At 34.6% G+C, this 23,897-nt stretch overlaps 1 protein-coding gene across 2 annotated transcripts in view; it reads right to left on the bottom strand.

Moving 5' to 3' along the window:
- LOC108905474 (BTB/POZ domain-containing protein KCTD3) overlaps window positions 1–20,391 on the bottom strand; it is a 29,398-nt gene extending 9,007 nt beyond the window's left edge. Inside the window, exons 1-9 of one of the 2 annotated variants that reach the window (XM_018708347.1) lie at window positions 20,227–20,391; window positions 19,856–20,169; window positions 19,563–19,802; window positions 19,022–19,219; window positions 18,868–18,961; window positions 16,170–16,351; window positions 12,538–12,741; window positions 12,363–12,479; window positions 1,464–1,603 (exon numbers count right to left, since the gene is read on the bottom strand). In XM_018708347.1, coding sequence (XP_018563863.1) covers window positions 1,464–1,603; window positions 12,363–12,479; window positions 12,538–12,741; window positions 16,170–16,351; window positions 18,868–18,961; window positions 19,022–19,219; window positions 19,563–19,802; window positions 19,856–20,169; window positions 20,227–20,285 — 1,548 coding nt within the window. In that variant the 5' untranslated portion in view covers window positions 20,286–20,391. Of the gene's footprint in view, window positions 1–1,463; window positions 1,604–12,362; window positions 12,480–12,537; window positions 12,742–16,169; window positions 16,352–18,867; window positions 18,962–19,021; window positions 19,220–19,562; window positions 19,803–19,855; window positions 20,184–20,226 lie in introns of both variants that reach the window. The other variant, XM_018708348.1, reaches the window with a different exon arrangement.
- Window positions 20,392–23,897: the final 3,506 nt, after the last annotated feature.

A 23,897-nucleotide genomic window follows, 5' to 3' on the forward strand; every position in this document is an offset into this window, starting at 1 on the left:
ATCAGGTTTACTGCAAGATTCATTGTGCAATTGTCTTGATCAAAGCTTTCAATGGATTCGATTCAGGGCACTTGAGCACAAAGGGGTAAATTAAAGCAAGTGATTATGTTGCAGACTTACATTAGAATTAAGTAAGACATATTGTACTTGACTTATACTAATTCACCCCTTTGGACTCAAGTACTTTTGGTTAAGTCTGGTGCAAGTATTGTAAAAGTATCTTGCATAAGAAACGATATAAATTTCATCAATAGACACAAAACAATCCCACACAATTTGGCTATTTCAAGTAAACTTGAAACAACTTGTATTAGAATTGCACACGATTGTGCTAAGGGATTACCTCTAATATAATGTTAATATCTACCCTATGAATACAACAAAGCTCAGAAACATTAAGGTGTTCTTAATGACATGTTTTAGGTAAAAAATAAACTAATTCTACATCAATAAGGTCCATAACTTTTTAAAGAAGTAAAATTGTACTAAGGGAAGTTATTGTATACAGAAATGCTTCGCTTTCAACACATAGGGTGAATTGATGAAAATAGATATGACATTTATTTCATGTTGTAAAGCACAGTTGAGGGAAGCCATGTAAATAATATTTGATTTATTTTATGTATATATTTTTAATACTAATTATAAAAACATAGCCTAATATTTAACATTTAGCATCTTCAAAATGGTACATCGTTATAACATGCAGCATGTCATCATAGTGAGTCAAGTTTGAAATAAACCGAGAGAGAAAAATACTTCCTGCACCCCTGGAATTACCTTCTGAATTTAAAAGAATCTTTATTCATGTACCTATGCTTGTAGAAAATCAAAAATTAAAGTTGCATTTCAAATAAACTCTTCTAATCTAAGATTTATTTTTTTTATTTCAACACGCTGTATTTCAAAAAGAAAGCATAATCTTTTAACAGTCTATATCTCAAAAATAGGAGCTTTTTTGTTAATTTGTAACAGAATCCATCATTAAAGTTTAGTCAAACATTTTAGTTACCTACACCTCCTATACAATGGAAAAAACAAAATTACCAACTTTCTTTAATAAAAGAACATTGGTTGGATTAACATCATTATGAGCCTTAGAAAATTTTGGACACATGGTCATCTCAGTCTTGCTACATCCATGGAAGTAAGATGCATCTTTGTACGTTATTTCCCCAAATGTGTGTATGGAGAATACCAAAATGAAAATCTCATCAAAACTGACGTTAAGTAGAACTATTGCATATTCTGTAATTATGCAAATGCAGTAATGACTTTACTTTAAAAACAAAATTTTACTTAGAAATTTTGAATCGTGATGATTAAAAGAAAACAAATATGTGTATGCAATGGTGACCCATTAAGGCAAAATGGAAACAATGAATTTGCAGTCTAATACAAAAATTTGTTGAAATATGCTTGAGCTATACTAAAAATAATAACTTAGGAGTCTTAGGACTTACCTTTGTCACTTTGCTCTGATGCACAGTAAAAGTCTGAAATAACTGAGGCCCATGTCCAACAGTCTCTGGGTGCTGTACAATAACTCTGACGGCGCCAGACGTTGTACCATAAGCTATTTCGATCCAGTTGCCGCACAAGTCTAAATAATCAACCTCATTACTTAATACATTTGACAAAAAATACTAGGGTAAGACTAAGCGATGTTATTTTATGTGAGTTAATGAGATTTAAATGGTTGCCGAGAAGTAACAAGACAAAAGCAGAACAGTAAAGCCAATCACAAGAAATTAAGATAAAGTTATTTTTATAACATTCAGGAAAATAAGGAAAAAACTTTGAATTAAATTTATATTCCCTAGAAAGATGTTTTAATTTATTGAAAATTGAATCGGTTTAATAAATTTTTATACCAATAGTTGAACCCAAATAGGGTAGTTTTGGCGAAAGTCTGGCTGGCAAGAAAAAAATCAGTTAGGAACGCATACTTTGAACTCTGTATTTTTTTGTCAAAGCGTTTTGCGTACATGCATGAATGCTTTTGTAAATTAAAAATGCCACTGTTTGGAGTTAGGACACAAAATAATCATGGAATCAATGTACCGTATGGTATTTATTCCCTTGGAAAAAACTATTGTAACACAAAACAAACTATTATTGCAAAATATAGTACATTATGTAACGAGCGAGGAAAAGTTGCCAATAGCGCCACGCCGGAATAGTTGACAGCCCAAGTGGCGCTATGACAACTTTTCCGAACGAGTTGCACATACTATTTTCTATCACAAGTGCGAGTCGTTATGGGACCTATAGCGTAGGGGGTTATATTTTTCATAGCACAATGCTCCAGCGTTGCGCTATGAAAATAACATCACGCCGTTGTACTATCTGGCACTTTCCGTGCACATAACCCCCTACGCCCCACGCTATAGGTCCCATAGCGAGCGGGCGTGATAGAAATTAATTAGTGACTTAATAATTTGCATTTTAGCAATTTGTGAACGTTACACTGAAAAATTTTGTATGTAATAGTAATATGTAAGTAAAATTGTTTCACGGACTCACCATAAACATTCAGATTCATCCGTCAATAAATTATTTCGCGTACTTGCTATACAAATAGTTGTCAATCATGTTTCATTTTCTTCTACAATTATAATTACACATTCAATAATTATTGTTATTTCAATGGGAATAAACACAAAAATGGTAAAATGTTTTCATATTATTTTGCTAGCTAGTCCACAAAAGTAGTAGTTTGAAGACTATTTTTGATTCTTAAAACATTCATTTTGAGGAGTGTGCACTGATAAATATTTTACTCAAAATTTGTGTATAAGATTTGGCAAATATTCTCAAATTTGTTTCTTTTGCATGAATTATAAAAGACCCAGTTGTTATTTCCTTCCAACATACAACTTTAGGAAATTTCACCGTATACAGGGTATTCGATTACTTGAGGTAAAAAATTTAGGAGCGAGACAATGTCAGCATTCCATATAAAATTTTGTCATACTAGATTTCATTATTGAATTAAGGGATAACACTTTATTCATATTCATTGATCGACATTTAAAATGTTATGATATAACAATTTTGATCGTGCCTTATTCCCATCTTATTAATGTGCTTTATCTAACAGTAATTATCGATTATAATAAATTTCTTCTAAATCCCTAATTTATCAAATTCAAACATCATGCTTAGATTCTGCATTATTAACCATTGGGCTCCTGATGTTCTGGAGGCAATAATAAATTTACTTATATTATATATCATCACTTTTGCATTGACTTCAAATGCATATTTTAGAAATTACAAATAAAAACAGGTTTTCAATTTCTAACTTTGAAAACATGTAAATCGTTTGTACTACGTAAGAGTGTGGTAGAGATGGGGATGTGTAGTGGACGAGCCGCTTAAGTGATGATGCGGAGTTTTGGCGGTAGATGCTGCGGGGAAACTGTGTAGGGGTCTTGACTGGAAGAGAGAAGGCTGGAGTCGGCAGTCAAGAATATTGGTTGATGTAGAAGGTACCGTTTGACTATTTTAAGCATAGGGCTAGTAAATTAATGCTATTTTTATATTTCTCCACTGTCCTGAAGAGAATAATAGACGGACATACATTCACGTCCGGGATAAGGTTACACGTTAATAATTGCACATATGACAAAACTTTATATAAAGCACTGACATTGTTTTAACCCCACCTACCTATTCCTGAGATTTGTATCGCAATTCTTGGGATACCCTGTATGTTTATTTTTCCTCTTTATTTGGCAACTGATAAAAAAAATACCCATTACCCTTCTTCTACACTGAGATATGCTCTTATAAGCTGCAAATTATATTAGATAGCAATTCATATGTAAATCTGTTTGAACGAAATTATGCAATTGCAGATTGGAACTTATGGTATGACAGAATACATTTTTTAGTTATTTTTTCCTCAACTGACAAAATGTTTCGGCCACTTGAAAAATTCATACAAATTTGTATCAAAAGAATAATGGCTATTATAATTATTCCTGTAATTTTTATAGGTTTCTGACTGATGTTAAATCTCACTGGAAACCCTAAATAGTGTACCATGCGCCTGGTATGTTGGACAAGAACTTGGCTGCCTGGCAAATAGTAATATTTTCCGTCTAACACAATACGCATATAGACTATATGCCATATCTGTCTTAATATTTGAGATAGATTCATTTAACACGATATATCAAGTAATTCTACAGCAATCTACACCTAAGCATATAAGTGTCAGCTAATTTCTAGTGATTAGCTTTCTGCCATTAAAAAATTGGTAGCTTGGTGTCCTTGTGTGGCATACCAGCAAACCAATACATTAAAATTTGTGCACAAAAAGTATTCAAATAGGTAAGAGCTTTACATTTTGCACTAAAGTAAACATATACTACTGTATTGTAAAATCTATCTAGGGTGAAGTTTGTCTAAGCCAGAATGCCATATATTTCATCAGTAGGTATCTGATTACTTCCTCTTATTCAAGCTATTCCTATCAATAAGATAAGCAAATGTGAATTTTTGTAATACATTTTTTTCATACTCTCAGTATGATTTGTAAAATTTTATAAGCTTTATAAAAAAAATTTACTTTATGTAATAAGCTTTTCCATAAAATTAGAATATTTGCGTTTACACAAGCCAATGGCCTTGAAAATAATTTAGTAAGTATACGTGTATAGGATGTTTGGTAGATATACACTTATTTCTCCGGAGCTTATAATGTAACTAACACTAGGACTATTGAGTTTATAAATTACACTATCAGATAAGTCAAAGTAACGCTGACGCCTGCCCACAAATTTGACATTTGTAGGCCGTCAAGGTGATTACGATCGATGCCTTCAGATTTGACTAATTACGCATCTTTTCTTAATTTTAATGAGGTTGATCCTGATTCCCCTAAAACTTTGGCAATGTCAACAATTAGCGAGATATAAGTCCCCAAAGAAATATATACTTAGAAATTTATATTTTGGATTCTAACTTTAGAACTCTGGTATAATGTATTACAGACAAGGTTCTGCAATTTGATATTGAAATGAATCTTTTACTATTTCAAGGTATGTAGAAACGAACTACCCCAAAACACATCTTTTCAAAATACTTTTAGATATCCGGAAGATTTTTCTTTAAAAACAGTACTATTCATTTATTTTGACAAAATAAATGAATTTTGAGATAAATTGGTATTTGAAATGGGCATTAACAAATAGAGTTAATTCTTTTACAAATCGTATAATGTATATAGATTATTTAACTTTGTTACGTCCAAAAAACTTTGAAGGGATTGGTCATTCAGACTACAAATATTAAAAAAGGTAAATATTACTTTGACAAGTGTTCAAAATCAGCTCTCCTACACTTTCATATTCTAAGAATGTTTTCCCAGTGCACATGAAATAATATTCCAGGATTATTATGCATCTGATTACCCCTCTTAAAAATGGAATATTCTCATTCAATGCAATATATTTTTGACATATTTTTTATAGTTCCTTTTTAAATTTTGATTTCCAGTGGAGTAGGTCCAAAAATTGAAAAAAAAATCAATATTTTTTGCCCTCTTAATAACAAAAATATAATGTTTTCAGTCATAGCATAAATTTCAATTGTCAGTGGCGAAGACCATCAAAAATTGAAAAAAATTATATTGTTTTGAGGTATCTTATGACAAGAATGGAATGCTATTATCCATAGGAGTAGATTTTCACACCCTTCCTATCTAATTTTTATATTCAGTGGCGTAGGACTCCAAAAATAAAAAAACAAAACGATTTATTTTGGGCATATAATAAATAAGTGTTTTTACCTATACAGGGTGATTCACAACTTATCCAAAAAAATTTGGGAATAAATAAAAGAAATGTTTGTAAAATCCTTATAGTTTCTGAGAAAAAAGTTGTGTACATTCAACCAATACATAGCTGAACAACTGTAGTCTCTAGCGTCATTCGCAATACGCATGGAGAGCCATGTGGCCTCAGCAACTCCGAATACTGAAATTCGATTTTACAATTGTCGTCATTGCGATAGTGTTTACTGTGGTGGTGCTTACAATAGTTTTTTAGTAGTTAGTGTCGAAGATGGCTTGCGTGTATAGCAACTCAGAGTTGATGGGTATCGTTTTAAGTTATGGTGAAGCAAAACAACATCTGTATTATGGTGAAGCATTTGTTTTATGGTGAAGCAAGACAACATTTGTGTCTATACGTCAGTGGATAAAATTTCGAACAGTTGTTGTTACATCAGGTATGTCAAATTATTTTATTATTTAAAACCATAAATTAATTTTATTAATTGATAATAACAATAACGGCCAAAGCAGTTGAATTTTCTGATAATGCGGATATAAAATAGGTGCTATAATAGTACATTGTGTAACGAGTGGGGAAAAGTTGCCAATAGCGCCACGGGAACGCAGTTGACGCACAAGCGTAGCGAGTGCGGAAAGCGCCCAAGTGGCGCTATAGCAACTTTTCCGAACGAGTTGTACATACTATTTTCTATCACAAGTGCGAGTCGTTATGGGACCTATAGCATAGGGGGTTAGGTGCACGAGCGTTGCACTATGAAAATAACATCACGCTGTTGTACTATCTAGCACTTTCCATGCACCTAACTCCCTACACTATAGGTCCCATTGCGAGCGCGCGTGATAGAAAATTATATTTATTTCTTTCCTTGCGAAAGTTTTTGTAAGTTTCTATCACTCTTTGCCGCCATGCCGGTCGCATTGTGTGAGGTCAGGTTTTACAGCGGACCAGTTTCCAGTGCCGTACAGAAGTGTATTTTTAAATCATTTTCGAATTGCCCTTTTTGATTTTTTCTTTACAAAATTGTATTTGTAAAAGTCCCCTGTACATCTAAAATTCTTTTTTGGAATAGTTCTGAATCACACTGTATATTACAAATAAAAATGTAATCTGCGGAAAATGGTTTGTGCATGTCACGACTTGTATAAAAATGTACCAGTGCTGATGTGAAAATTGAGAAGTATTTTTATCACGAGAGCCATCTATGAATAAATACTACAACCTTCAAAACTTTCAATGTAGAAAGCTGTGTGTATAAACATGCTTTTATAATGAAGCCCGAGTCTAATTTGGGGAGGTAAAGCAAAAACCACATGAATTACTTCAATCAATCCCGAGTCACATTCGGGCAGAAGCATAAAGGGTTAAAGTTCTATGTCATTCTCAACAAAAGTTTTTTGTTTTGGTATTCACAGCTGTTGATTAAATGAATTCTTTTAGATGACCTCACAGAAAAGTCCCAGGACTAAATTGAACGACCTAAGTTTCCATAAAGCAAGTCCGTCTCGACCTACCTATCAATCAAGTAAAGCGTTTGATAAATATNTTGTTTTGAGGTATCTTATGACAAGAATGGAATGCTATTATCCATAGGAGTAGATTTTCACACCCTTCCTATCTAATTTTTATATTCAGTGGCGTAGAACTCCAAAAATAAAAAAACATACAATTTTGGGCATATAATAAATAAGTGTTTTTACCTATACAGGGTGATTCACAACTTATCCAAAAAAATTTGGGAATAAATAAAAGAAATTCTTGTAAAATGCTTAGTTTCGGAGAAAAAAGTTGTGTACATTCAACCATTACATAGCTGAACAACTGTAGTCTCTAGCGTCATTCGCAATACGCATGGAGAGCCACGTGGCCTCAGCGACTCCGAATAATAAAATTCGATTTTACAATCTTCGTCGTTGCGATAGTGTTTACTGTGGTGGTGTTTACAATAGTTTTTTAGTAGTTAGTGTTGAAAATGGCTTGCGTGTATAGCAACTCGGAATTGATGGGTATTGTTTTGAGTTATGGTGAAGCAAGACAACATCTGTATTATGGTGAAGCATTTGTGTTATGGTGAAGCAAGACAACATTTGTGTCTATACGTCGGTGGATAAAATTTCGAACAGTTGTTGTTACATCAGGTATGTCAAATTATTTTATTATTTAAAACCACAAATTAATTTTATTAATTGATAATAACAACAAAGCAGTTGAATTTGCTGATAATGCGGATATAAAATAGGTGCTATAAAATTCAATTTATTTCTTTCCTTGCGAAAGTTTTTGTAAGTTTTTATCACTCTTTGCCGCCATACCGGTCGCATTGTACAAGGTCAGGTTTTACAGCGGACCAATTTCCAGTGCCCTACAGAAGTGTATCTTTAAATCATTTTCGAATTGCCCTTTTTGATTTTTTCTATACAAAATTGTATTTGTAAAAGTCCCCTGTACGTCTAAAACTCTTTTTTGGATTAGTTCTGAATCACCCTGTATATCACAAATAAAAATGTAATCTGTGGAAAATGGTTTGTGCATGTCATGACTTGTATAAAAATGCTGATGTGAAAATTGAGAAGTATTTTTATCACGAGAGCCATCTATGAATAAATACTACAACCTTCAAAACTTTCAATGTAGAAAACTGTGTGTATAAACATGCTTTTATAATGAATCCCGAGTCTAATTCGGGGAGGTAAAGCAAAAACCACATGAATTACTTCAATCAATCCCGAGCCACATTCGGGCAGAAGCATAAAGGGTTAAAGTTCTATGTCATTCTCAAGTTTTTTTTTGGTATTTACAGCTGTTGAATAAATGAGTTCTTTTAGATGACCTCACAGAAAAGTCCCAGGACTAAATTGAACGACCTAGGTTTCCATAAAGCAAGTCCGTCTCGACCTACCTATCAATCAAGTAAAGGGTTTGATAAATATTGACTCAATAAATGCTCAAAATGATTCTAACCATTTGCCTAGTAAATGTCTTGTAATAATAAAAGGTCATTTTTAACATCAAACCTTATCTGTTATACACTATGCCAAAATTTTATTAAAATATTCAAGTAGGTTTTAGTCAGTCAAAACATTCGGAAAAAAATTATACGGAGTGTTATTTTAATTTACCCTATATGCTCCTAAGAGATTACCGTTTAATTATTTGTATTAAAATATCAAATCAAATGAAATAATACTCCAAAGGACAAGAAGAGGCAAATTCTATGTAAAGAAAAAAATTTAAAAATTTAGTTCTAAAAGCAGTATTACATAGTTTTATAGACAAACAAAAATATGTTCCTCATTCAGACTTGCAAATAAAGCTTTTGCAAAATCTAAAGCTTAAGGTTTCTTGAATGTTGTATTGTAATGATGTTTAAGTCTGATGTACATTGTATAGCTAAATAAATAACATATCAGATATGTGTATATGTGTTCAAAAACTGTCTCATACCTTCGCGACCCCTCTCTGACGCTGGCATGAAACACAAGGCATAAGTTACTGGGAAATTGACAACAAAATGTGTACTGAAATTGCCCAAAATTTTGTACTGAGATAAAAAAAATAATAAAACAGCTTTTTTCGTTAACTGAAAATTGAGTTTATTTTTTTTTACATGATCATATGAAAATATATCTCCCTTTCATTTACTTCATTGTGCACAAAATTAAAAAAGTTGTAAGTGGTATAACCAGTTATACAGGTTGTTTCATTAAGAATTAGCACAGAATTTAGTGACAGATTCATGTCAAGAACCAGCTCAACCAGCCATCATGTCTTAGTGAAATATTGNCCTTTCATTTACTTCATTGTGCACAAAATTAAAAAAGTTGTAAGTGGTATAACCAGTTATACAGGTTGTTTCATTAAGAATTAGCACAGAATTTAGTGACAGATTCATGTCAAGAACCAGCTCAACCAGCCATCATGTCTTAGTGAAATATTGCTCTTTTTCAGTAGACAAAAAAAAGTTTTAAAAAAATTATGGCACTTTAAATGTTTTTCCATCAATCAAGCTAAAAATTTCAATTATGGTTATTAGAGAAAGAAATTCAAAAATAATATTCATTTCCTATCCGCTGGAAATTACGACTTATTAGTGGAATAAAAGTTTTTTTGTGTTTCAAGAATTCGAGAAAAAATAACAAAACTGTGTTTAATATTAAGACACTTATGGAGAGTAAAAAAACACTTTCCTTGATAAAAGCAATTTTTTGTTTTTCACTCGATTTCATTTATTAAAATGAATAGTTCATGGAACTAATTCTTTAGTTCTCTTGAGTTCACATGCTCTTCCACATAGTGGAATACATAAACTAAAAATGTTAAAAAACTAGAGTGCTTGTAACCGCTTATGAATTCGTAGTCACTCGAGGAACTGTCACCATCAATGGAATGTTGAAGGGCTTGTTTTTGTTTATGTTACAGAAATATTTAGAGGACCAAATTGTTATCTCTTCAGGGCTAGGTTTCAGCCTGTGTGTGAAAGACCATCATTATCTAACTTTTGTAAACACTTCCTTATATAGTCATGTTTGGTAAAAAGGTAAACTGATAGGGTAGAGGTATGCACTGGGAAATGCTCCTGTGAACGGAACAAAACTGAATGCCCGAGAAGCAACTGCATCATTCAATTGATGAAACAACCATAGCTGTGTGGCTTTTATTATTATTATTATTATTATTGTTATTATTGTTTTGATAGAAAAGTAGTGAACAGGTTATAGGGCTGACAGTGGCGGACCGTTAATTCCTATTTTATAACTTGTATAACAGCTCCCATACTTTAGTGTTCGCACTTGTAATAAATAGTATTACGTCACCCGTTTATTATTTCGATGGAGACAATGGTGCAAATTAATCCCCATGTCCACCGAGTGTCTCCGATATACATATTAGAATTAGAAGTTATTGTTGTAGTATACAGGGCGAGTGAACTTCAAATCTTCCTTACCTATGTTTTAGAAAAATTCTTCAAGAAAAGTCCAAATGGCACAATTCCCACCGTAAAATCGGTATAAAAAAACACTAGATCAATTCCGCTAAAATAATGAGACTCAATTTTTCACTAATCTTTCTAATATTTTTCGTGAGACTCCGCAGACATCGCTATTGCTGCCAGAATTGTCGTAGAGGCATAGAGTTGCCATGCATGCGACTGAGTACTGCATTTCTTCAAACAAGAAGAGGCAGCAATTAAATTTCTCCGATGTTTAGAAAAAATTCTTGGCCATTATCAAACTTCCCAAACCACAGGAACACAGTAGGACATGATACACGCTCCTCACCATACGCCATTTGTAACAGTTAATACGTTTCTGTGGCTGTTTTACCGACTTTAAAACAGAACTTGACTGCTGTATGCTGTTCAATGTGTATCTGCATGACAACTATCAAAGCTCGCTTCATGCAAAACGTTATAACTTAACGTAACGATAGATACATGTATACTGACGAAATTTTGTTCGGTCACTCAGAAGGCTTCCCACCACGTAGTTCTGCTAACCACAGATAGACAGCATCGCACATTTCACAATAAAACCAGTTTTAAAATTTAATAGCTGGACTAATATAATGTATAAAAAGTTATTTTTAAGTAAAATTTAAAGGTCTTAAGCATTATTGGTGGAATTTATGAACAGATTGTTTATATTTTTCCTAAATAAACTAAAATAGGAACAAAATTGCACATTCTACAATGGGAGAATATATTACAATAATTAATGTAAAAAATTAAACAATATTCAGTTTTGATTTTATTTTGGGCAAATTCAGAAAAATAACAAATGGAAGTTGGTCATGGTCATGATATAGTAATAAAACAGAAGCAAGGCATTTTAATACTTACTGGTTTTTGGNTGTAGTATACAGGGCGAGTGAACTTCAAATCTTCCTTACCTATGTTTTAGAAAAATTCTTCAAGAAAAGTCCAAATGGCGCAGTTCCCGCCGTAAAATTGGTATAAAAAACACATAGAACATTCTGCTAAAATAATGTCTTGATTTTTCACTAATCTTTCTAATATTTTTCGTGAGACTCCGACAACATCGCTATTGCTGCCTGTATCGTCATAGAGGCACAATGATGTTGCCATGCATGCAACCGATCACTGCATTCCTCCAAACAAGAAGAGACAACAATTAAATTTCTCCGATGCTTAGAAAAAATTCTCGGCCAATATCAAACCTCCCAAACCACAGGAACACAGTAGGACGTGATACACACTCCTCACCATACGCCATTTGTAACAGTTAATACGTTTCTGTACCTGTTTTACCGACTTTAAAACAGAACTTGACTGCTGAATGCTGTTCAATGTGTATCTCCATGACAACTATCAAAGCTTGCTTCACGCAAAACGTTATAACTTAACGTAACGATAGATACATGTATACTGACAAAATTGCACATTTTACAATGGGAAAATATATTTCAATAATTAATGTAAAAAAGTAAACAATATTCAGTTTTGATTTTATTTTGGGCAAATTCAGAAAAATAACAAATGGAAGCTGGTCATGGTCATGATATAGTAATAAAACAGAAGCAAGGCATTTTAATACTTACTGGTTTTTGGAGTTAGGTATACCGAAATAGCAGTCACAGTGTCATTATTAGGATCCCGATAAAGTTCAGTAACCAAAAGATCGTTATCTTTCATTCTCAATGGGAATTTTTGCATATCTAAAATAATTTAAGGATTTTAGTAATTAATTAATCAACAATGCAATTAAGTTTTTACCTATGTAGTAAATACAGCCATTGTTGCAGCCAAGCAACAATATTGATCCCGCCGTGTCAAATGAAGCGATTGGCATAACATCTTGAGTCTGCCAGTGTTGTGTCATCGCATGCCATACACCTAATTTCCCAGAAGGAGACAGAGCCACCAACTGGCTGCCAATAAAAAATAGATACTCTACCCTAACGTGCAAATTGAAGGTACCTAAAATTTAAATGTTTATAACAATCTCTCTATGTGGTAAACCATTACCACCGAGATTACCACATTGTTTTGATGTCACTTCAGAGGTGACAGAGGTGACATCCCAAAACTAAAGTATGTATATGTTGCAGATTTAGTTATGAATAAAATAAATTGTATATATAGTTTTGGGAATTCAAATTAAAAATATGTCTTATTCAAATTAGAATATAAGAATTAAATTTGATTTGATTAGATTTGCCATATATTAGATATTTCTAATATGTGGCAAAATTTGAAAGCAAATGCCAACAGCAAAAAGTAAATAAAAAGAATAAATATTTAACACGTTAACTGCGGTACCATACATACATATATAGTTACAGATACATGCAAGTTTATAGCAATAATTGTGTTATTTTTAATTTTATAGGATCAAATGTAAAAAAAATTACATATCCCCAAGGATATGTACCGCACACAGAAGAAGTTTTGTTAGATATCCCCGAAGATATGTATCGCAGTCACGGACAAGTACATTGAGATTATCTCGCAGTCAACGTGTTAAAAAACAATTTGTAATGGAAATCTCTTTTACTTAATAATCTTAATATGCCTCACCACAATTGCTGAAATATGTTAAATCCTTTAAAATATTATTTAATTAGATACATTGAAAAGTTTAATATTTTATCTGACAGTCAATATCATTTCAGTAATAAAATTAGTACTGAAGATGCTGGAGTTCATTAATAACTTTATTAAATTTCCAAATTAATATAAAAATTGTCTTGGTACATTTTTATAACTAGCCAAGGCATTTTGACACCTTAGATCACTCACTGCTTAAAAAAAACACTGAGCACTCTTGGATATTAGGGGGTGCCACATGGTACAATATTGGATCCCATTTTATTTTAAATTTACATAAATAACAGCATATTTGGAGAGCATTGACAGCGATATTATTTCTTATACGGTAATAATTTTTTGTGTTTGTTGATGACTTCTAACCCTCAGTACTTCTATGAAACATATGAGATATTGGTTATATTTCCTATTACTGAAGTTGACTAGAATTTTATTTTATAGATAAATAGAAATTTTGTAACAAAAAGTAGCGTAGGCAATTATAACTGAATGCTTAGAAAAAAAGGACAAAAATAAATATTTAGGGGTGGTAGTTGATCAGTGGATATGTTGGGATCATATTCAAAATCTAGCGAAAATACTTAGAAAACTAATATGTTTTATCATATACAGGGTGGCCCATTAGTGTGAGAAGGTAAAATAACTCCCTTATTGTTCATAATACAGAAAAAAAGTTTATATAAAAGTTGAACAAAATCAAAAAACCTAAACGACAAAATTAATTTGAAACGTATAGGGTGATGAGTAAAAACGAAACACCCCAAATATTACATTTTTTAAATGAATCATGTATATTTTTAAACATATGGATTTCTGAGAAAATTCCGTATACATATGGCAATATAAACAGTTTAACATTTAGTGCGAGGTTTTCAAGTTATGTAGAAAATTCTTTGAATTTTGGAAAAAAAACATTACCTTGAAGAAGTTGTATTATCCTTCAACTACTAACACGTGGAGCAAAAATATTTGACAGAGTTATAGGCAAATATTAGGTGATAACTAGAGGGCAGACAATGTGTGTCTTTAACCCGAAGATTAGGTCAAATTCAGGTAAGGATGTGTATGCGTTCAAAAATGTATTGTGTGTAAACTATGCAAAATATAATTACTATCTATAATAAATATATCGTATTGTCCTCGCGAAGATTTGTATCCTTTATTTAAAATCCGTAAATCATGTGAACTGATAAAACAACGAGAAAATAATTAAGTTGATTTAGTCCTAAAGAAATTAAATGACACTCGCGCCCATCTCTAGTCCATCCGTCAACATCGGTTGCGTTTATCAAATTCCTAATGGTCAGAATTCAAACTGCAGCCCTGTTATGAATGGAGCGTGGATTGGACTATTCTATCATGTGCGTCGCCTGAGGATATTCGTTACATTAACTCCTAACTTCCAGTACGACACTATTTTTAACTGAACTTTATTGAATAAATATGTAGTTATACAATTTCTGATTTTCTAAATATTTTATAAAGCCTAAAAATATATGTACCGTGGAATTTTCGTGAATTATGACGTGAATTCCCGATGTATACCCGACACTCCACTGCGTCATGGATAACGTATCTAGATTTATGAATGACATATCTATGTTCAGGTTAAAGACACTAATTGTCCGCTCTCTGGTGATGACTCCTATATTAGCTAATATCGATATTTTATACAGGACATTTTTTATAACACGAGCATTTTTAGAAAGTTCAAACTTGATTTTTTTGTGTCAACTTGTCAGTTCATAATTTATCATTTATTAGTTAATATTTATTTGTGGTATTCTATAAAATAATAAAAAATTTTCAGAAATAAAATACATTCCATTTAAAAAATTTTAAATTTCTAAAAATGATTGTATTATAAAAAATGCCCTGTATAAAATATCAATATTAGCTAATATAGGAGCCTTTGTCTAACATTTGCCTATAACTAATTATTTTGTTCCAAGTGTTAGTAACTGAAAGTTAATACAATTTTTTCGACGTCATGTTTTTTCCAAAATTCGAAGAATTTTCTACATAACTTGGCAACTACGCACTAAAATGATAAACTGTTTATATCGCTATATATAGAATTTTCTCGGAAATCCATGTTTAAAAATATACAGGGTGTTTAAAAAATGTAATATTTGTCGTATCCCGTTTTTACTCATCGCCCTGTATGTTTCAAATTAATTTTGTAGTTTAGGTTTCTTGATTATGTACAACTTTTATATAAACTTTTTTTCTGTATTATGCGTAACAAGGGAGTTATTATTTTATTTTCTCACACTAATGGCCCACCCTGTATGTGATATTTCACAACACTAAATTATTACATATAGTACATAAAAATGACTTGATAGAAGTCAGCACGTGGAATTATTAAGCACCATATCTTCATCTCTTGGGAAATGAACAATATAAGGTCTATTTCTGTTACCTCATTGGTACAGAGGTACACACCAGGTGGAAATTACACTGCCTTTTTAACCAATAATGGCTATACAATACACCGACCCAACACTAGACTAAAGATCAGCACTTCCCCCCTAAGCCTAACCTCAAATTTATAATTTGATTTAATGTACCAAAATTGCGTAAAGTATTATGTATTATGATAAACGCTTATCATACACCACACCACAATTATAGTTGACTATTTGAGAATGAAAGTTTTTCAAAATGCAAACTGTGTTATTATTTATCATTTTCTTTTCAGTTTAGTAGAAATACCTAATAATACAAGAAAAAAGTAACATGTAGTGACTTCATGATAGGTAATCTAGGTAGTAATAGGTAAACTCATGTCATACCGATATTAGTCCTCGAACCGGCATCTGATATGCCCCATAAACGAACTTGACTGCCATAAGAAATCGCTACCATTTTGGATGTCTCTGTAGAGCCCATTTTCGCATTTATTGCAATTCTTTCTATACAACTTTCTATGTATGGGCTGGTAAAGACCTGCTGCCAGCCACTTGAATCTTTTAGTCTAAAATTCCAAATAAGAAAAGTAAAATTTTAAATATTACACATGTATTTAATCATTTTTTTATTTTTAATTGTTATGAGCAAAGGGAAAGAAGTATAGAATATTTCACATTTACTGTGGCACAGGGCATGTACGAGAGGCTTTATAAATGTTTACAAGCCGCAGACAGTCGAGCTTAGGTAACAAACAATGCACACTTGATAGTGTCAATTGAAATTCCCTAAATCCTGATGTCACCAATATTAATGATTCGTTCGCAATAAACAATGACAAACTGTTATGTCTATGGTCGAGATAATGTGATCGCTGATTGGTTGAATAGAATCTCGTGAAAAATTACACCAATCACCAGAAACAGAATGTTGCGTTTTAATGTAATCTTGATATAATTGTTTTGATTTTACTGAAATTTAATTGCCAACGTGAAGGAAATAAAATTACTGTTCCAAACAAAATTACTGGTCAGGTGGCTTGTAATCATTTATGAAGGCTCTGTATGTCCCATGCACTTGAAGTAGAGAACATGTTAAGAAATCACAATGTTTTTGATGGAGACAACTTCGATGATATCGAAAATGACATCACATTTAAACTCACACTTGTGTAATCACATTTTATAAATTCACATCAATGTTGAAACAGTTTCATTTTAAAGTATAATTGGATTACAATAAAAAAAAATATATATTTACAGGACACAATACAGGGTGTCCCATCACGAACTCCATCGATGGATATCTGGGAAACCGCTTGAAGGATTTTTTTGAAATTGTGATGGCGTGATAAATATTTTCAAGGTCATCGTACTTCAAGTTATACCGGAAGTCAACACTAACTTTCATATTTTAAATGGAACCACCTATATATTTATCGAATTTGACATGAAAATTTTCCAGTTACAGGGTAGTCAAAAAAAATTTATCGAATATGAAGTTCAGAAAATGTGAAAAACTCGAAATTTTTAAATGGAAACCCCTAATTTTTTAACGTAATCACATTCTGCACTAAAATTAAGTGTAACTTTTCTAAAAATTATGTTTCCATTTGTTTCGCACATTTTAGGTTGGCTGTGACAGGTAAGTAACAATCAACATGACAACTGTCACAGGTTTTTAATTGTCAAATTTATTTTAATAAAAGTTCAAAATGTCTTCCTTCAACTTCTCAACTTCTAAACATTTTTCACACCTTCGGATTAGTTCCTTGTGGGTCGCTGCTCTATTAAATTCCGGTGATAGATGCTCAAATGCTTGTCTTACTCTATGCATACAATTTTCCTTTGTTGTTACTGGAGTACTATACACACTATTTTTAGTGTCCCAAATAAAATAGCATATATCACCGGATTCTATTAGAGCAGCGACGCACAAGGAACTAAATAGATTTGACAATTAAAAACCTGTGACAGTTGTCATGTTGATTGTTACTTACCTGTCACGGCCAACCTAAAATGTGTAAAACAAATGGAAACATCGTTTTAAGAAAAGGGAAATGTTTATTCGTAAATAAAATGAAAACCACTAGGTTTAGGTATAGGGAAACTTTAACAAAGGTACACTTAATTTTTTTGCAGAATGTGAATACGGTATAACCGGAAGTGCGATGACCTTGAAAATATTTTAGCTTGGCAGGCCCCACGGTCCTTAACACACCATCAAAATTTCAAAAAAATCCTTCAAGCGGTTTCCCAAATATTCATCGATAGAGTTCGTGGTGGGACACCCTGTATACTCGTATGCCTCATACCACCAAATGCAGATCTAATTTGGTATCACGAAATCAGAAAATCGTTAAAACCAGTCACAGTGAATATATTAATTTCGAATTAGCACATCGGATGACATAATATTTGTGGAATTTGCACATTATAATTATTTTTATAGCAACTGTAAAGACAAATACAGGGTTGGAAAGTCCCCATGGTTCATCGGCCGTTACGTGAGAGCGATAAAGAAAGTCATAGAAATCCGCGCGACAGAAAAAAATGGCTATAATGAAGGCGTCTAATAGTCACCGCCCATTTCGCCCTTCCACAAATAAGATCCACTTCTTATTTGTGGAAGGGTGAAATGGGCGGTGACTATTAGACGCCTTCATTATAGCCATCTTTTTCTATTGCACGGATTTCTATGACTTACTTTATCGCTCTCGCGTAACGGCCGATGAACCATGAGGACTTTCCGACCCTGTATACAACCACATTTTATAATTTTGATAAAAAATTCCAGCTTACGTTTTCTTTTTGTTGGCATTGCATTACGAGTAAATCCAGTGTACTGTTGATTTACTTAAGCAATTAATCACTACTATTGGCCATTGTTGACACTACCAGCTTTGCAACATAACAGAATTGACAAAGTAAATGTAATGGAAGTTCCTGTTTCTCAAACCAGTAAGATTGTCATCACTCCCCATTTGAATATTATTTTAAGAAATTCCGATGCAACAAAAAAATAATTGTGCTTTATTTTTTAGTTTAAAAGTGGCCCTACACTCTTATAGATAAATGGACTTACCTATAGCAAACAACGAAATGGGCATAAGCAACCACAATCCAATTGTGATGTGCTTTTATAATTTGAACTCTAAGTGGATCTGCCCAACTAGAATCTAAAATCAGAATTTATTAATCATTTTACTTCATTTACTTGAGATAATAAATAATTTTACTTGTCATTCCAAAAATTAGTCCAACATCATTTCTTATTAATTTGTTTAAATCAGCAGATGAATTTCTGACATGTCTTAGATCTAAAGAAGCTGCTCTAGAATGTCCTCGGCTTGCAAGGCCTCTTAAATCTTGGGAACTTCTGCTGTAACTCGTAGACATACCTAATCTTAATTCTAAGGAAGAATTTCGTGAATGACCTGCAAGAAAAAAATAAAAGTTTATAACTAATTTTCACATAGTATATAAATAATAGAACAGATATAAAGTAAAAATCTCTGAAAAAATCATTTATCAAACTTGCTATATTTATATTTTAATTTATGATATTAATAATAACAAGAATGTTCATCAAGTTTCAATTCCATCGATTATTATTTGTAATTTATTCAAAATTTGTTAATAAACTGAGTTTCAATGTTTATAAAATGAAACAAATTTTATGTTATGTATGAAAATCTAGTAATTATATTATGAAACATATTTACTATTAAATATAAGAATTTTTTTCACATTTCATCTTAATTATAATATTAATTTTACCTTGTGCTCTATTTTGTGGTAAACCAGAAGTTACGGCTTGAGATACTGGCTGATTCTGTCCAGATGTATTTTTTGAATTTTCACCACATTCGCTTGGAGTACTTGTAGATGCTTTGTTACTATCTCCACCGCCATTTTGGCTTTCAGGCATTCTGATACTAGAGCCAGGTCGTACCTGATGTACAGCTGTGGTTTCCACAAATGGTAAAGCTCCATTGTTAGAATCTTGTATGGGAATATCTATGGACATTAGAATTAAATTTAACTTGCTCAAAAATATCTGAGGAACTTACAAGGCGGTGGTAAAGAACCGTAAAAAAGGACATCGCCACATGTTGATTGTGTCAGTTCTTCGCACAACATAAGTCTCTTAACTAAAGGTGCAATATTGTAATATTCTGCCTCATGCCTTAGAGTTCTAATATCAGTCCCATTTAACTCTATCTCTCTAGTACGTAAGTAATTCAAGATGATTGAGAAAATTTTTGGATCTCTATCAATAAATATAGCACCCTTCTCATCCCTCAGGCTAGAGATCCTTCCACTTAGGAGGGCAGTAAAGAACGTATCAGGTATTAAAGTTAAAGTTTGTCTTGAAGTTGAAAACCTAAGAAAGTACAGCTTTTGGATAACTAAAATATGTTGCACTTTTTTACTTTCCTACCTTTTTCCACCAACATTTAAATGTAAAATGTCGCCGGAATATGGTTGATGAAATGACATTTTCACAAAACTAACATCACAACTACTAAGAGTAAATTCCCATTTATTAATTAGAAAGTTAAGACGTTTTTTTTATTAATAAACAATGAACAAACTCGCTCCCTGACAAGTGACAAGTGGTACGACTGAAGACACAATACAGAAAAACACAGAGCACAGAAAGCAGAATGTACCGGCCAGGCAGATTCAAGATTCTAAATGCGCAAATCAAATGACCTCTATAACTAGCGTGGAACTTCAATCCCTAGATTAGACAAGTATACTCAAATCTAGAAAGAATCTAAATCTGGTGGTCTGTAAATATTATGCAATATGGTGCGGTATGGTGACATGTTCGATATTACTGGAGAAGTTCGCGCCATTATTCCATGGCTAGAAATTGGCCTCAATGATTTGGGATCGAGGGGGATTATCCCTAGCCCTTAGGCTAGCGCGGGAAGGGAGTGATAAGGAGGGTATGGGGGGGTGTATGTGTGTGTGTCGTTGTTTTCGTTTCTTGATCCTGGCAATCTCTGAAACAGAAAAGGTTAGCGGGCAGGGGGGGGGGATGGTCGTTGGGGTGGTCACCCCAACGACGTCATCAAAAAGTTAGTGTCTAGGTCTTTAGTGTTTGTCAGTCACATCGGGTACGTAGTCAACGGCTTGCCTGAGGAGGGGATTGTCATGTCTAGCGGCTACGTCAAACCGTTTCTCCGCGTTTTGTCTTATTGTCTGTGTAGCGTTTGTGTATTGTAAGTCTCGTAATATGTCAGTGTTTCTTACGTACCAGGGCGCGTCGGTGGCCGTGCGGAGGGCTATGTTTTCCACAGCCTGTAATGACTTTAAGTGGCTTTTTGCCGCGTGACCCCACGCCGTGGAGGCGTAGGTTAGCTGCGGTTGAAGTACCACCTTGATAAGCGTTCGCTTATTCCTTAAACTGAGGGTGTTTCCACCTTTGAGTAAGGGATAGAGCCTAGCCCTGGTGGTCTTCGCTCGCGCCACCGTCTCCACGATGTGCGGTTTCCACGTGAGACGCTGGTCCATCGTCACGCCCAGGTATCGTGTTTGTCGATTCCAGGAGATGGGTTCCTGGGATAGTGTCAGTCTGTCAAGGTTTTGTGGGATTTTTCGTTTGGTAAAAAGGATAGCCGAACTTTTGTTGGGATTAATTTTGACTTTCCACCTGTTGCACCAGGTTTCAAGTTGGTCTAAGGAGTTTTGGAGGAGGGAGACGGAATATCTAGGATCTACGGATTGGGATGTGATTGTCAGGTCGTCGGCGTATAAGTATATGTTGGTGTTGGGGGGATGTGGGATGTCGGAGTTGTAAATGGTGTATAGGTGTGGGGACAGGACGGTGCCCTGGGGGACACCGGCCTCCATGGGACGGGTGGTGGAAAGGGAATCTTGGATTTGGATGCGGAATTTTCGGTGGTGTAGGTAGGATTTTATGAGTTTGGTAAAGGATATGGGATATTGGTTGGTGAGCATTTTCATCAGTAGGCCTTCATGCCAAACCGTATCGAAGGCCTTTGCGACGTCCAGGAAGACAGCACCAGTGTACTGTCCCCTGTTGAAGGCCGCCGTGATGTGCTCGGTAAGGCGAAGGATTTGGAGTTCAGTGGAGTGATTGGGTCGGAAGGCGAACTGCTCGTCTGGAATGACTTGCAGTTCTTGGGAGTGGGTTCTTAGACGGGTTAGGATAATTTTTTCTACCACTTTGCTCATAGCCGGGAGCAGGCTAATGGGCCGGTAGTTGGATGGGATGGTGTGATCTTTGTTGGGTTTTGGGATAAGGATTATGTTTGCTGTTTTCCAGCGGGTAGGGAAGTGTCTTAGTCTGAGTGTCGCGTTTGTTATGTCTAGTAGGGCCATGAGGCCCTTGTGTGGTAGTCGTTTGAGTGTCGTGTTATGTATATTGTCGGGTCCGGGGACTGGAGAAGTTCAAAGAATAAATTTATGTCTGTTTGTTGATTAGAGCGTATACTACAGGGAGGAATACCAATGTTACAAAATGTAGAGAGAAAGAGCGTAAGTTTGGGTACTCTCTCTCTTTCTATCTAATCGTTGAGGAAGGAGTTGCATTAGCCAATCAGATGTATGCGTAGGAGAGAAAAAAGTACCCAAACTATCTATTTAACTCGCTGTCACTCGTCTACACTGTCGCAGTAAGCTTTCAACTTCCATGTCCTTAGGGCCTTTCGATTTGGCAAAAATAGTAGCTATCAGCCAAGGATTTTAGCTATCAGCAGCTAATAGCAACTTATAGTTACTCTGAACTGACATTAATGGCTAATAGATACTATTTTTTGCCAAAACGAAAGCCCCCATATATAGTATATATATTGACTCCTACTTTCCTTCAATCCAGTGTGCACCGTTATTTTTGGCGTTAAACGTGGCCTCAATAATTTGGGACCGAAGGGGACTATCTCTCTTTGTCCTGTCTTATCTTTGTAGGCCTTGGCAGCCTCGTGAAGGTGGGCCCCGGCCATCGTCTACCCCGACCACAAGCATCTGGTGTAGGCGCTTTGCGGAACCTCCCCTAGCCCTGGCTGGCCCCCGCCGGCAGGGGAGCCTCTTCTGGCGCTCTTCGTGTCTTGATTTTTCTTTCTTCGCCGGCTTGTCTAGGCCCCCGAGGGGAATGCACGCGGCCTTTGAGTCGGTGACTCCCAGGCCGGTGCGGGGGTATAGGGTACGTCAAGGTCACCGCGGAGTTTGTCTGCGGCTCCGCGGAGAATGGGTTTTTTGAAATTTGTCTTTTCTTTGATTCTTCTTGGTCCTGGCTGTTCCTGAAACATATACGGTTAGCATGGGGGGGAGGGGAAATCAGGTCAATAAGTATCTAGGTCGTCTGTATGTGAGGTGAAGTGATTGCAACGAGCAAAATCTACCTGCCTTTATTAAGGCTACCTGGAAAGAATCCCTTTCTCTCCTTTTAATCACAGACCTAATCCCCGGCTAAGCATAGAGGCCGTCGGCATCTTTGTTCAGGTACCTGTCCCGGGGTTATGCCCAGGTAAGTTTTAACTTATTTATCAGTTATTTGCATTACTTTAAAATACATTTCTTTAAAATTGCGACCCCCGANCCACCTACGAAGGCTGTCCAGGCCTACACGAGATGAGGCAGGATAAAGAGGGATAATCCCCCTCGATCCCAAATCATTGAGGCCAATTTCTAGCCATAGAATAATGGCGCGCGCTCCCCTTGAGTAAAGGATAGAGCTTATCCCTGGTGGTCCTCGCTCGCGCTACTGTCTCCGCGATATATGTGCGTTTTCCACGTAAGTCGCCGGTCCATCGTCACGCCCAAGGTATCGCGTATGTCGGCCCCAGGAAATAGGTTCCTGGGATATTGTCAGTATATATAGGTCGGGGGGAATTTTGCTACTCTAGTAAAAGAGTATGGCAGTACTTTTGTTGGTGTTAATTTTGACTTTCCACCTGTTACACCAGGTAGTCATTACAGGCTGTGGAAAACATAGCCTTCCGCACGGCCACCGACGCGCCCTGGTACGTAAGAAACTCTGACATATTACGAGACTTACAATACACAAACGCTACACAGACAATAAGACAAAACGCGGAGAAACGGTTAACGTAGCCGCGAGACATGACAATCCCCTCCTCA

This window comes from Anoplophora glabripennis, unplaced genomic scaffold, assembly GCF_000390285.2.
Source record: "Anoplophora glabripennis isolate ALB-LARVAE unplaced genomic scaffold, Agla_2.0 scaffold267, whole genome shotgun sequence".
Classification (NCBI taxonomy): Eukaryota; Metazoa; Arthropoda; class Insecta; order Coleoptera; family Cerambycidae; genus Anoplophora; species Anoplophora glabripennis.